Consider the following 15,756-nt stretch of genomic DNA (forward strand, 5'->3'; position numbering starts at 1 on the left):
GTGAGTAGCATGGAAATACAATTTATAAACACGCTTGAAATGTGTGTTTTGAAGGTGGGTGGGGGGATTGTCGGGCGGCATTCGCCAACCTGGCTCTCTCCAGATGTGTTTGAACTGCTGCTCCCATCATCCTCGGCCAGCATACCTTCCATTTGGCAGATTATCTCCCCACCCTGAAAAGTAACCGAGAAACTCTTTTGCAGACAGTGATCATCCACAACATCCTGGTGCACAGTGAAGACGACTCCTGGGACGTCATCCATGGGATTGGCCTCTGCATAGCCCTTTTCATCACAGAGTTTTCCAAAGTCTTCTTCTGGTCAATGGCCTGGGCCATCAACTACCGCACCGCTATCCGATTAAAAGTTGCCGTGTCGACCCTGACATTTGAGAAGCTGCTGTCATTTAAGACTTTGGCACGCATCTCTGTCAGCGAAGTAAGTTGGCTTTATTTTATCTGTAGCTCACCTTTCCTCCAAGGAGCTGAAGGTGGTGGACATGGTTATCTTCCTCCCATTTTTAAAATCCTCACAACAACCCCACAAGGTAGGTTACAATGAGGGATGGTGACTGCCCAAGGTCAGCAAGCAAGTTTCATGGCTAAGCAGGCATTTGAACACTGCTCTTCTAGCACTCTGGCCACATACATTCAGGGGTGAGGAATCTCAGACATGAGGACCATATATGGTCCACCAGGCCACACCCCTCTCCTCAGGCCATACCCCCTCTCCTCAGGCCACACCGTCCACTGCTCCTGCTGCACACTCTCCTCTATCTGGAATGCTCCCTTGAAATGTGATAATGCCTCTTGCATGCCTAGGTGGAGTGTGTGTATATACAGTGGTGCCTCGCAAGACGAAAAGAATCCGTTCTGTGATTCTCTTCGTCTAGCGGTTTTTTCGTCTTGCGAAGCAAGCCCATTAGCGGCTTTTAGCGGCTTATCTGCTGATCGGATCAGCTGATAAGCGGCTTAGCGGCTTAGAAAAGGGGGGGGAGGGAAAAAACCAGCAGGAACTCGCAAGACATTGTCGTCTTGCGAAGCAAGCCCATAGGAAATTCGTTTTGCGAAGCACCTCCAAAACGGAAAACTCTTTCGTCTAGCGAGTTTTCCGTTTTGCGAGGCATTCGTCTTGCGGGGCACCACTGTACAGAAACTGGAATGACTAGCATGTAACTTCCTGTCAAATTCATTGCCCCACCCATTTTCCCTCTGTCCCCACCCACTACAGCCATACAGCCCTTAAAATATTTCTCATGTGGGAACATGGCCTTCCAGCTGAAAGTATTTCCTTACCCCTGCTCTCATTAACTTACCTCCTAGAAGGCATTTGATTGGTAAAACTTCTTTGATGAAAGGTTTAGAAAGGATTGTTCTGATCACTGGACAGGGGTGCCGGCTATAGAGGGCCCTGAGGGCCACGAGCACACACAAAAATTTTGTTGAGGGATGCTCAGTACCCACACCGCAGGACCCCCAATGTCACTTCTGGTGCCTCGCGAAGCACTGGAAGTCACGACCGAGGCCTCTTAAGACCTCAAAGATGCTGCCCGAGGCCTTGCAAGACCTCAGAATCCGATTTCCAGTGCCACCTAAAGTCAGGTTCTGAGGCTGTGGGGTGCATGACATCATGACGTCACGTCACATGTGCTGGGCACCTACTGCATTGCCCCAAATATAAGCCACACTTTCCCTCCAAATTCTGACAGCTAAAAGTCAAAGTGTGGCTTATATTCACGACCTTCCCTTTCCCCCAACAGCTCCGTGGAGGCTAGGGAGCAGCAGGTGGGCTGCATGCCGTTGCCCCATGCTCCTAGGCTGCTCTCTGGGGAGGGGGGAGTCGCACCGCTTTGCTGGCCATTGGGAGGAAAGGGAAGGCCACCGGCAAAGCGGTGTGGCTTCTCCCCCCCCCCCCGAGAACAGCCTGGGAGCATGGGGCAATGGTGTACAGCCCTCCCACTGCTCCTAAGCCTCCCTCAAGCCACTGGAAAGAGGGAAGGGAGGGAGGCTGCTGGCGGACCGGGGGTGCGGGAAAATGTCTTTTTTTCTCCCCACCCCTTGAATTTTGAAATTGCGGGTTATTTGGTGAGTGCAGTTTATATTTGGGCCAATACAATATAACCTGGGGCCCAAGTTGGCGTCCCTGTCACTGGATAAGGCTATGAGTGACTGCAAGTCATGATGGACCAGATGTTTCCTCCAGGTCTAGAGCCAGCTATTGGTGGGGGACAACAGTGGGAGAGGGCCATTGCCCTCCTGTGCTACTTGCAGACTTCTGTTTAGTCCTGCTGGGCAGCAGAACGCTGGACTAGGTAGGCCTTCAGGAAGATCCAGAACAGCAGGCTGGCATTAAAAACCAGGTGGTTATACATCAGCCGATTCAGGTGTTATACATGCCTTGACAATGAATTGAAAACCTTTGATTACAAGATCACTTCTGACTAGAGACAGACAAATCTGTCGACTTTGATTCTCTGAGTTTCTAATTTTTCCAGTCTGCATTTCCACAACACTCTTCTAATTTTTTTAACGCCCTCATGAAAACTTGACATATTAGTGCAAATTTATCTTAACAGATGTAAGCAGTTTAAACTAATAACACACATTTTTGCAAGCCATTTCCTCAAGATAATGCATTTTTTGTATATTTTTATTAGTGTGAGATTTCTGTGCACATGTACCTTTATTATATGCATTTTGGTACACATTACACGTACAGAAGAACTTCATTGCAAAATTCAGAAAAGTGGAAACTTCAAGGATGGCTCGCACATTGTTTAAGAAAGTACAAATTTAGTAGGTTCGTCTTTAAATGTGAACCAAACTGAATTTCTCCCTCATTCTTCCTTCTGACTAGTTGGTCACAGCATCACTCTTGGTTCCTTTGTATCTTTCAGATGATCAATTTGCTAAGCAATGACGGCTATCGAGTATTTGACGCTGCTTTAGTTTGTCCCCTGCCGCTTGCTGTACCTCTGCTGATGATAATCGGCACAATCTATTCCTGCATCATCCTTGGTCCCACGGCACTCCTAGGGCTGGTTCTTTATATTATATTCATACCTGTACAGGTAACGCAGTTATGTCCTACATAATCATGGTACTATTTAGTGGGAAAAAACTCAAATGAAAATCCTCGTTATTACATATTTTTTACATGGCTGTTTATCTGTATACATTTGAAAATTTTATATATGAATGTTTTATGATCGCCTATATTTGTAATAAAGGTTTGGCGAAGTAAGTTTATGTCAATAACTGTTTTAGAAAAAAGGTCCCTAGAGAACCTCTAGACGGGTGGGCATTTTGGGTGGGTATATTCTGCAACATGTCATTGGCCTCATTCACACCATACATTTAAAGCACTCTGGTCCTGCTTTAAACCGTCATGACTTCCTCCAAAGAATCCTGGGAGCTGAAGTTTGTTACAGGTGCTGAGAGTTGTTGGGAGAACCCCTCTCTTCCCCTCTTAGAGCTACCATTTCCCAGAGTTCCCTCAGAAGAGGATGCATAGTTAAACCACTCTGGGAACAGCCGCTCTGGGAGGGGAGTAGAGGGGTCTCCTAACAACTCTTTTGTTAAGTACCCTTAACAAAGGACAGCTCCCAGAATCTTTTAGGATAAGCCACGGCCATTTAAAGTGGTGCTTTAAATGCCTAGCATGTCAATACGGCCCCTGATGCAATAATAGTGGTAGATTTATCCCTGGGCATCCGCACACCACTCCCCTTTATTAGTTGTTCTGTGATGCTTCCCCAATATTATTGTGTTACTGCCGCCTGGGGCGTCACCCTTGTGCTATAGTACAAAATTCATACAGCACAACCTGGAACATTGGTAGTGTGAAATGTCACAGGATTTCAGCAGGAAGCTACAGGAGTGGATATGAAGCGGTATGTCCTTCTCAAAACTTTTTCAGGTGCAAACAGGGCTGAAAGCAAGATCATGTGTAATGGTCCCCATACCATCATGAGCCCAAATAATTCTGAACGCATCGTGTCTGGACGGGCCCATAGTCTATTCACTGGATGACACTGGACTTATTTGTACTCACCACTGTCATGTTCTTGTTGTGGGTCAGGAAGTTGAACAAGAACTTTCTGACTGGTGTGTCCTCTAAGCCAGAGGTTCCCAATTTTTTTCCCCAGGCCACAACCCCCTTGGTTCCATAAACCCATTCCTCTGTGTGCCCTACTCAGCCCTACGAAAAGCATTATTCAGAACAGTGGTTTGCACTGCACACTAAGAAAGATAATGGCACAAGAAAGTTCATAACCGTAACAATCAATTGCACATTTATTCAAAATCCAGTTAAAACTACAGTGGAACCTCGGGTCGCGAACGTGATCCGTGAGGGAGGCACGTTCACAACCCACAGCATTCACAACCCACAGCGCCGCGTCTGCGCATGTGTGGGTCACAATTTGGCGCTTCTGCGCATGCGCAAAGGCTGATTGCCGAAACCCAGAAGTAACCCATTCTGGTACTTCTGGGTTCGGCTCGGTGTGCAATCCGAAAATGCGTAACCTGAAACATCCGTAACCTGAGGTACCACTGTATTTAGTTTAATTGATTCAACAAAATTGATGAACTTGATCCAGTCATACAAGCTTTCCAAAGTCTGATAGTAATTTAAACTCCCAGCGTCCCCTGCCACCCTCTTGCCTCATAGTCCCTGCCCACGTAATCCCACTGCCCTTTAGGGGCACTACCGGGCTACTTCGTAGGGGGAGAGGCACCTTCTCTGCAAAGCGTGTGCTCTACCACTGAGCTACTTGGACCTTCCCCAACACTGAAAGGGCTTTAAAAAAACCAAAAAACAGGCCTGTTAGTATTTGTCTCTTATATTGTTTGCTCTCTTCGCATTTTGCCTATTTGCTGTAGATGCTCATAGCCAAGATAACATCTGTATTCCGAAGAGCCGCCATTCTGAAGACGGATAAGCGTGTGCGAGTAATGTCTGAGATTTTAACATGCATCAAGCTGATTAAAATGTATGCTTGGGAGAAATCTTTTGCGAATACCATCAAAGGTATGGGGCACGGCGGGGGAAGAGTTCTTTTGCATCTCAGCTGAGTTCCTTAAGTGGATTGTTACCTGCAATTGTCTTTGTTTCAGTGGTCATCCGAGATTATAATTTGCAAAATAGCATTCCATTGTCTAGAACAAGTGGTGTGGCCAAAAGTGGATGTCGCCGCTGCACACCTGCCATGTGGCAAGTACAAGCACACAGCCCTCCTTCTCAGCTGATCCATGCAGGTCCGCATGGGAGGGGCATTATATACAAATGACGACAGCCAATGTTCAGATGCCTCACAGTGAAATATGCCACTATTTGGAATTATTAGTAGCTCTTCAGCTTCAAGGGAGAATATAGGATCCCCAAGGAGAACATCCTGATACATAAAGACAGAACAAAGCTTTAAAAAGGACAGGTCACAAGCCTCCAATCCCAATAATTATTCTTCCCAGGGATTGTGAATGCAGCAACCTGAATTTGTACCTTTTCCGTAGGTTTCCTTTTCGTTCAGTTCTCTCTACTGTATTTCTTATATGTTATCAAATTATATGTTTTTGATAAAATAAATGCAGATAAATACATTTCAAAATATGATTTTCAAACTGATGACTGGGGAAGGAGTGATCTGCTTCCCCATGAGGGCACCTAGGCTTGGAAAAGGGGTTTAAACCCATTCAACCCAGCTCTGTTAGCGGAAGGGTTACCACTGCCTCCAAAATCAGTGGGGTCTTGTCATTTGCTTGCAGTGGGGTAGCTCATCTAGGGTATTGGCATTCCTAGCCTAGAAGGTTCTGTGGTTTACCACTTTGCTAAAATCATAACAGCTTGATATATGTATTTTGCACTCCCCAGGCACCAGAAAAAAGGAAAGGATAATGCTGGAAAAAGCCGGATATGTACAGAGCGTGAATTCTGCCCTAACTCCAATCGTGTCCACCACGGCGATTGTCTTGACATTCACCTTCCACATTCTTCTGAAGCAAGAGCTAACAGCCTCTGTTGTAAGGCTTAGCCCCAATTTACATTTTGTCAATGATCATTTTGTCAGTTTCATATTTTGACCCTGATGATGTTGACATTACTTTTCTGCCACCCTAAAACTTAGGGTCAAACTAACATTATTCCAGCTTTGTATGTGGTTACTCACCTGTTCACCATGTAGTTCACCACGGATGACCAGACATTCTGTGATGGTGAGTGCATTGCATTCCTTGGAGGTAAGAGTGAGAAGGTCAGTGGAAAAAAAGATAGATCACTCCATCCCTTGTCTACCAGCCTGCTTTGTTTCCATGCTAGATGTGGAAGAAGGAAAGTCTCTTCATCCACAACCTGCACACAAAACAAGCATGGGGGGTAGAGATGAGAAAGATCACTCCATCCCATCCCTCCTCCAGTAGTCCACTTGATCGAATGCCTTTTTAAAAAAATATAACCCCCCCCAACATTCTAAGAGGTTAGCTGGAAACCTCTTAGAGGGGGGCACACAGAGAAGGACCTCAGATGCTGATTGTAGGGTCTGGGTAAGTTCATACCTGGAAAGGCAGCCCTTGGCAACCTTGGGGTATTGGGGTCCTGTGTTGTGCAAGGCTTTATAGGTCAAAACCAGTATTTGGAGTTGGTCCTTTTGTCTACATACCTGTGCTGATGAGCTGGATTTCTGGTTTACCTCCTTCCACAGCAAATTCAGAAGGGCCATAGATCAGTGGTAGGCACCTGGTTTGTATGCAGAATTATTATTATTATTAAGAATACCATGCCCATCTGGCTGGATTTCTGCAGCCATTCTGGGCATCTTACAGCATAAACAGAATGTCTCAGATCCAATCCCTGGCATCTCCAGGTTGTGCTGGGAACTTCCTCTGTCTGAAATACTGACAAGCCACTGCTGCTCAGTGTAGACAAAGCTAGATGGACCAAACGGTCTGACTCAGTAGGCAACTTCCTATGTTCCTATGAGAGCTGCTGCTAGTCCCTGTAAACAATACTAAGCTAGACAGACGAGCACTTTGACGATAAGTATAATGCAGCTCCTTATGTTCTATATGGGAAAAGAGCTGGAGAAGGAGTGGGAACAGGGGAAACTGTGTCTCCCAAGCCTCCATCAGAGAAATTCAGTGCAGCATCAAAATTCATATTGCTACCTGGCAGCTTTAGTCCATGTTGCCATTGTCAAGGTGGTGTAGCGGTTGGAATGTTGGGCTCGGACTGCAGGGAGCGAGGTTTAAAGTCCCAGTCTGCCATGATACCAGCTGCCTTTTAACTCCTTTCCCTTTTCAGGCCTTCAGCATGATTGCTATGTTTAACGTCATGAGGTTTTCACTTGCCATTCTGCCGTTTTCTGTGAAAGCCTTTGCGGAAGCAAATGTCGCTATTAAAAGAATGGAGGTAAAACAACAACAACACAAATGTTTTAGGTTTGTTCAGCGGGAGCATGAGAAACAATGGCCTAGGCTGAGGTTCCTGGGCTGGACCACACTTTTGCTGTAGCAATATGCACTTTAATCTATTATTACACCGGAGGCTGCTTGCTGGGGAAATTACAGGAAACTGTACAAGTAATTTTACTCTGTTCATAACCCTTTGCTCTTGATCTTTTTTTTTTTTAATTATGTTAGTTCTGACAGTCAGGCTAGTTCCCAGAGTTTATTTATCCAGTGACTAGACACACAGCTTCTGGACATCCCATTTTACTCCAAGCATACCTCTGCCACAATCACATAAGGAGTTAATTCTGTGCATTACTTTATTGGGTGCCATCCTTGACCCTGCCTCTCTCCTTTTTTTTCCTTTAGAAAATTCTGCTCACCAAAACTCCTCCTGCCTATGTGATGGCACTGGAGGACCCCCGGAATGCTGTCATCCTGAAAAACGCCACTTTGTCCTGGGTGAATTTGCCTAGTGAAAGCAGCACTAGAAGTAATAAGGAGAATGTCCTGAAAGTGAAAAGTGCACGCAAGCCCCAATCCACGACTGGAGTCGCCACGTCTCACTCTCAGATATCAAGTTCTGGGAAGGAGTGCAGTAGTAGCAATGTCCTGTCCAACATCAGTTTTATGGTGAAGAAAGTAGGTATACCTGAACGATAATTTGCAGAAGAGTAGCTGTTTTAAGTCCAGCAAGGAAGAGCCGTGTGGCAGCTTGAAGACTGACACGTTTCTATGGCATAAGCTTTTGTGGGCTGGTGTCCGTCAGATGTATGAAATGTTACCCCGAGTTGCTGATACATGCACAGAACACAGGTTATACCCAGTGCTATCTTTACTCAAAGCAGACCCATTGAAATTGATGGGCATGACTAACTTAGGTAGATTAATTTCAGTGGGTCTACTCTGATTAAAACTTAGTTGGCTATGGCCCATGGTTGGGTGAGGGAACGGTAAAAATTCGAGATCAGAGGGAGATTCAAGTGTCATCTGCACTGTATATCTATTGCATCCCATTGAACAGTCATAGCTTCTCCCAAGGAAAACAGAAAACAAGGACCAAAAGAATTGCTTCTCACAGGAAGGAAACAAATCACAGATTTCTCATGTCTTACACACAATTTGTGCATAAAGTTTTAGACACAGCGATGTTATTGATGGGCCTTTCTCTGAAAGTCTAGTTTTCATGGATGTCAGAACTTAATGGGCCAATGTTATCCATGATGCAGAAAATAGTATGTCCCAGAATCCTTTGGGAAAAGCCATGACTATTTAAAATGGTATAATACTGCTTTAAATATATAGTACAGATGGGGCCTAGATCAGGCATCCCCAAACTCAGCCCTCTAGATGTTTTGGAACTACAGTTCCCATCATCCCTGACCACTGGTCCTGTTAGCTAGGGATGATGGGAGTTGTAGTCCCAAAACATCTGGAGGGCCAAGTTTGGGGATGCCTGGCCTAGATGAAGTAAAGTAGACAGTGATAGCCAGTGCTTTTTTCTGGGAGAACGCAGGGGTACACATACCCCTAAACATTTTGTGAATCTTTGTACTTTTGTCCATTCACTGCATTTATTTTCCCCAATTTGAACTATAAAATGGTAATTTTCTTGAGTGAAAATGAGAATACCCCTAAACATTTTTTTTTTAGAAAAAAGCACTGGTGATAGCTATGCACTTAACTGGGGTAATTCATTCTATTTCTAATAAATATTTTCTAACATTTCTTTCTGACTTCGATGTGTTACGATTAAGAGTTAAGCAATCACTCTGTGCATGTTCATGTGGCATACCAGTTGGGGGAAAATGCACAATTGCTGTTTCAAAATAAATTTTCTTCGTAGGGCAAGGTTTTAGGGATTTGCGGACACGTTGGAAGTGGAAAGAGCTCGATCATGTCAGCGATATTGGGGCAGGTATGCTACCTTTTAAACATTTCACAGAAAACGCACACTATCTAGTGGAGTTGCTTGTAATATTGTACATTTTTCTGTATTAAATTATTCTGTGGTTGTATTGGTCGAATAAGAATATCAACCTCAGCACTTGCAAAGTACAGGCGTCATGTGTTGTGCAGTGTCTAAAGTGTCAGCCTAGGACCTGGGAGATCAGGGTTCAAAACTCCACTCAGCTTCTGGCAATAGGCAGGGAGTTCCAAAGTGTAGGTGTTGCCACACTAAAATATTGATTTGTTACAAGTGAAGAACAAGTATCCCATGGCACCTGTAACAGTGCAAGTTTCACAGAATGGAGTGGCCGAATGGGCACATAGAGGGTAAGGGAAAGTTAACATGTTGGTAACAACCAGTGCAGATCTCTGAGAGAAGTGTTACATGTCAGCAACCATGCTACAACATTGTATTATTATTATTATTATTATTATTATTATTATTATTATTATTATTATTATTACCCCACCCATCTGTCTGGGTTTCCCCAGCCACTCTGGGCAGCTCCAACAGAATATTAAAATCACAATAAAACACCAAACATTAAAAACTTCCCTAAACAGGTCTGCCTTCAGATGTCTTCTAAAAGTCAGATAATTGTTTATTTCCTTGACACCTAATGGGTGGGTGTTCCACAGGGTGGGCACCACTACCAAGAAGACCATCTGCCTGGCTCCCTGTAACCTCAATTCTCACAGTGAGGGAACCACCAGAAGGCCCTCGGTGCTGGACCTCAGTGTTTGGGCTGAATGATGGGGGTGGAGATGCTCCTTCAGGTATACTGGGCCATTTAGGGCTTGAAAGGTCAGCACCAACACTTTGAATTGTGCTCGGAAATGTACTGGGAGCCAATGCAGGTCTTTCAGGACCAGTGTTATATGGTCTCGGCGGCCGCTCCCAGTCACCAGTCTAGCTGCTGCATTCTGCACTAACTGCAGCTTCCAGATCAAGCACAAACGGAAGCCCTACAATACAATGCATTGCAGTAATCCAATCTTGGAGCCACCAGTGCTTGAACAGGTGTGGTCAAGCTCTCCTGATCCATTCTGGGAGAATGGCCGACATATTTATTAATAGCTGTGGCTAGCAGACAAGCTCCTCCCTTCCTCTTGCATGCCTTGCCCACCAAAACTAACAATCCACTTCTGTTTCACTTAACATTTTAGCCTGTCCCCAAATGCAGCCCCAAACTGCACTGAACTCTCCAGGTGAACGCAGAGCACATGGTGATGCTTTATATAAACAACTGAAAATTCTGCTTGCTCTCTGAGGCCCATTTTCCTTATTACAAATGTTTGCACCTTCTTCTTTATTTAGTATACACTGCTTAAGTTTCTCTAGACTGGCGGTGGGGAATGTGCTGTCCTCCAAATGTTGTTGGATTCCAACTCCCGTGAGCCCCAGCTAGCTTTGCTCATGGGGGGGGGGATTGTGGTCCTTTGGCACCTGGAGGGCCACACGACCCCACTTCTGCCCTGGGCAGGAAGGATTGCCTATAAAATATGGAAATTCAGAAATGCATGCCACTGAATTAGGAGCAAGAGGAAGAAAAGGAAGCAGGCAGCTAATCTGCTCTTGAAGCTGCTCTCCTCCACTATTACAAAATCTGTGTCACTCACTTAGCACTCAGTTTCAATTAGATGTAATCAGGGCACCTCTCTATGCATTTGATTTTCTGTAATGGAGTGATTAGGAGGATCCAGACTAAACACCAGCAGTGCAACAGTGTCCTCTGAAGCTGTGCTTTTCAGGGTGGGTAGCATGTGCTGTAGACATCAGGCAGTTTTTGCAAGGCATTCTCTCAAGTTTGCAGTCGTACGGGCACTTACTTGCAGGTAAATGCCACTCAGCTCAGCTGGCGCTTCCGAGTAAGCGTGCATAGGATGCAGAAGATCACCCTCTTCTTATCCTGAATTGTTTGATCCTGCTCCTAGGTTTATTGCCAAGGTAGGGACCCCCCTTTTTTCAGCCCAAGGGCTCTCCCATGAAACCTTCTGAGGGCCACATTCCAGTGGTGGGCAGGACCAGAAGCCAAAGTGGGTGGAACAATAAATATGAATTTTATTTTTGCACAGCAGGTTAGTTGCTGCAGCCACACATGCGCCTGTCTGTCCTCCAGCCAGGCAATCAAGGAGCGTTATCAGAGTTCAAGGACACATTTTAGCCCTGCAAAAACTATCAAGGAGGGTGGGAAGCAGGGCCAAATAGGGGGGTGACCTGGGGAGAATAGGTGTGGCTAGGAAGAGTCTCAAGGGTCAGAGAGAAAGGCCAGGGAGGGCCGCACCCAGACCTGAAGTTCTCAACCCTTGGTTTAAAGTCTGAAACTTATTTTTGTAGCCTGAGCTGGGATTTTTTATTTTAATGACATTTGCGCTGATTCTATTGTAACCATCTATTCTTCAATGATACGTAATTTTAACTTTGTGTAATCCATTTTGAGCTGGTTCTGCTTAAAAAAAAGGGGGGGTTAAGCAAGACAGAACATTTTTAGCTGATAAAATAATTATGCACTCTGCTTTTTTCAGATGTACCTCCATGAGGGGACTGTTGCGGTGGGTGGGACTTTGGCATACGTGTCTCAGCAGGCATGGATATTTCATGGGAGCATCAGAGACAACGTTCTTTTTGGAGAAGCATACGATGAGCAGAAGTAAATATTAAATTAGACAAGAGGCTAATGAGGTTGTCACCATGTGTGTGTGTGTGTGTGCGCACCTGCCTCAGAAACATTGCAGGTTCCTTCCTAAACTTTAACTTTCTCTGGTCATTTTATGTGAAGTGTGCAGGCAGGTTTCTACCCAACATATTACTAAGGAGCAATACAAGTTAAATAACTATAAGGCTGCGATCTTATGGTGCGGCGCAGCTCATTCTAGGTGGCCACATGTTTATTTTGTGATCTTCTTCTCCCAAGGAGCAGGGAGAGGCACCCACCCTTAGAAAGGTCAACCTGACTTTGTCAGCCAGGGGGTCACAATTTTTTTTGCAGCCCATGGGCTCACTTGGAATTTTGAGGAAGTGGCTGCCCCATGTGTGGCACGTCATAAAATGGCTTCCCCGTCTAAAAGAGCGAAAGGAGAGGCAGAGCCACAGAATGGGGTGGATACACCAGCCATCAAAATGTGGTAAAGGCACCTACCTCACCCACTGTTGCCATCATCCATGGAGAGAAAAGTCTTTGCACCTTTCCTTTGTTCAGAACAGGCAGCAGGCCTGAAGGAGGCCTCTGTGGACATTTTGCGACTGGTGGTCAGGGATTGACCTCAGAAGCACCCTGGAAGGCCCATTCCCCCATAGGCTTTTAAGCTCAGGGGGAGAATTCCACCTCACACATCAGTGGATCTTGGGGAAGTGTGGGGTTTGTGTGTTCATACCAGAGGAAGACTGCTTCTATAGTTCTTAGTCTGGTTTGTCTTCTCAGCTGGGTGCTTCTCATTCCAGCGATCCGACATAGCGGTCCTCATGTTTCAATTATCACACCCCCCCCCCCGTTTGTATTGCCGTGTGGCGTGTGTCAGATTCCAACTGCCATGGGTTGTGCTTTGAAAGTGTAGAATAAGAGGGAAATAATAATGATAACGATGCGTAACTCTGAATGTGTTAAGTCTGCCACTGGCTCACCAACAGAGGCATCCCTCAAAAATCAAAAACAGCAGCTAATGAGACATGGCATTGCTAATTAGTGTCATTTCAGTCTATGCATATTGCTTTTTAATTTGGGGAGATTAATTAAAGTCAGCTCTATAAACGAAGCAAACTGCCTTGTGGTGAGTGACACCCATCCATCTAGCCCAGGGGCAGGCAACTTTTCTTCCTCACCCCACTATCGATGGCCACATTTCACCCAGCATTGTCTTATCAGGAGTTCCAGGCACCCAGAGCACCTTCAGCACCTTGGAGAGCTCCTAGGTTTCTGCTGAGCTAGCTTTGCAAGTTGTTGTCTCAGCAAGTGCCCAGCTCCAACTGAAGTCTTATATAGGCTGGCTGGACCATAAAGCAGCAAGTGTTGCTTACTGTTGCAATTCTAACCCCACTGACCTCAGAACATGTCCCATTGAATCCAGCATACTTCTGAGTAGACATGGTTAGGATAGCCTTAATCTATTTTATACAATAAAACCCAGAGCAGAATAGCAACGAGGGAGACAGACTTCAAACCAAGCTAAAAGCTAGCCAATTTACAGTTCATCTAAAGTTGAAGAGATGGGTCAATGTCTGGTTCCACAATTGGGGTGCCACCCTGACCATATGGGCCTCTGCAAGGGGCAGGGTGCTTGGCAGGACTTCTGATGCTGTGGGAAATGGGTGAGCAGAGCAAATGGGAGGTGGTGGTCCTTCAACTGTCCTGATCCCATACTACTTAGAGCAGTGCAGGTAAAAACCAGAGGAAGAGCCATAGCTCAGTGGTAAGGCATCTGCCTTGCATACAGAAGGTCCCAAGTTCAAGCCCTGGCATCTCCAGGTAAGCTTGAGAATGTCTCCTGTCTGAAATCCTGGAGAGCCCCTACCATTCCATATAGACATGATGGAGCTAAATTGACCTAAGGTGGCTTCCAACATTATGTTAGTTCCACTTTGAATTTTGCCTGGGAGCGAACTGAAAGCCAGTGTGCTATTAGTGATTTTTATGTATTAGTATATACTTAGTTCATATCTACAAAACTAGCACAGGGTCTCTTGCTTGGAAAGAAATAGTGATTTGCAAGAGTCTGAATGCTCCATATTTTTAAAAGGTACAATTATGCCATTGAAGTCTGCAGCCTGAAGTCAGATATGGACCTTCTTCCATACGGAGATATGACTGAAGTAAGTGTCTCAATACAAGCTGCATTTAACTTGGCCATTCAGCGCATGCTATCGAGCGCTATTTTCTGACAAATGCCCTCCTGTAAGGGCTTTAATTCATAGTGAAACAGCTTTCCTATTCTTACCCTATCTGTCAAGGCATTGTCAAATTAATCTTGCCAAGTCCCTTTTGATTTCACGGGCTGGGGCTGGGGGATGGGGAGGTGCATGAAAGCACACAAGGGCAACAATCAATCTAGCCTCAGTGTACACTTCCTGACATGTACAATAAATTGCTATGTGGATTAGACGTCCCTTACGGGGAGTGCCAGGGTGGCAACCGTGGCACAAATCTGCCTGCAGAGGCCTTCTCTAGTCCACTCCTGCTGTTGAATGAAGCATTTTGTTGTAGCCAGTAGACTAGGTTGCTCCCTCTGTGTGTTTTCCCACAACAGTTTCTCTGGTTTACAAATTGGCCCGCAGGCCCAAAATGGTCAGTGACCACTTGTGACGTGTCACTCAGCCTGTGACATGACCATCAGGACATAAGAATATAAGAAGATTCCCTACTGGATCAGGCCAATGGCCCATCTAATCCAGCATCCTGTTTTCACAGTGACCAGCCGGATGCCTGTGGGAAACCCGCAAGCAGGAGCTGAGCGCAAGAGCACTTTCCCCTCCTGTGGTTTCCAGCAACTAGGATGCAGAAGCATTACTGCATCCAGTTGTGGAAGCAGAGCATAGCCATTGATAGCCTTGTTCTCCATGAATTAGTTTAGTCCTCTTTTTAGAGTCATCCAATTTGATACAGATCTCTGCCTCCTGTGGGAGCAAGTTCCATAGTTTAACTATTTTCAGGTAGCCGTGTTGGTCTGACGCAGTCGGGGGGGGGGGGAGTCCAGTAGCACCTTAGAGACCAGCTAAGTTTGTTCTGGGTATAAGCTTTCGCGTGCATGCACACTTCTTCAGTTTAACTATGTGTTGCATGAAGGAACACTTCCTTTTATTTGTCTTGAATCTTCCAGCATTAATCTTCTTTCCTTATGCCCTTCTAGTGTTATGGGGTAGGGGAACCAACCACTTCTCTACTCACTTTCTCCATGCCATGCTTAATTTTATATTTTTTTTTCATGCCTCCACTTACCTTATTCTGCAGACTAAAAAAAACCCCTAATACCACAACCTGTCCTAAGACTTGTTGGCTAGCAACCCAGGGTGTGGGTGGGTCCTTTTCTTCCCACCTTTCAAGGCAGCCTTATGATTGAAGATGAGACTCTAATTTGTCTCGAGGCCAAGACACCCTTTGCATGTTTTGTCTTGGACAATTTAATGGGAGCAGAATAGGAAAGCTCTGTCTGGATCTGTTTTATTTTTTAAGCACCTCACCTAATTTTCAAAAAAGCCACAAAAGCAGCAAACAAAAACCCCAGGGTCTTCCTGTTTCATTTCCATCTGGATTGCTCTGTTTTTCCCTGTGACTGATTACAATGAAAGCAGGTCCATATTGAGGGAAGGGGGTAGGGGGTTGGGAGGATAGAAACACTACAATAATGGATTTTGGCACTGTGTCCCCCACAGG

General features: G+C 45.4%; 1 protein-coding gene across 5 annotated transcripts in view; it reads left to right on the forward strand.

Moving 5' to 3' along the window:
- Nucleotides 1-15,756, forward strand: part of LOC308590842 (ATP-binding cassette sub-family C member 12-like) — a 56,598-nt gene that overhangs the window by 4,866 nt on the left and 35,976 nt on the right. For 4 of the 5 annotated variants that reach the window (XR_014009924.1, XR_014009925.1, XM_081201117.1 and 1 more), the window contains exons 4-12: nt 204-437; nt 2,896-3,069; nt 4,883-5,030; nt 5,871-6,019; nt 7,296-7,403; nt 7,811-8,083; nt 9,288-9,359; nt 11,918-12,042; nt 14,126-14,198. Coding sequence is in view for 3 of the 5 variants with exons in the window: in XM_081201117.1 (XP_081057243.1) it covers nt 204-437; nt 2,896-3,069; nt 4,883-5,030; nt 5,871-6,019; nt 7,296-7,403; nt 7,811-8,083; nt 9,288-9,359; nt 11,918-12,042; nt 14,126-14,198 (1,356 nt within the window). In the remaining 2 variants the exon portion in view is untranslated. The remainder of the gene's footprint in view (nt 1-203; nt 438-2,895; nt 3,070-4,882; nt 5,031-5,870; nt 6,020-7,295; nt 7,404-7,810; nt 8,084-9,287; nt 9,360-11,917; nt 12,043-14,125; nt 14,199-15,756) is intronic. The other variant, XM_081201118.1, reaches the window with a different exon arrangement.

Source organism: Podarcis bocagei (genome assembly GCF_964188305.1).
Source record: "Podarcis bocagei genome assembly, chromosome: 7".
Classification (NCBI taxonomy): Eukaryota; Metazoa; Chordata; class Lepidosauria; order Squamata; family Lacertidae; genus Podarcis; species Podarcis bocagei.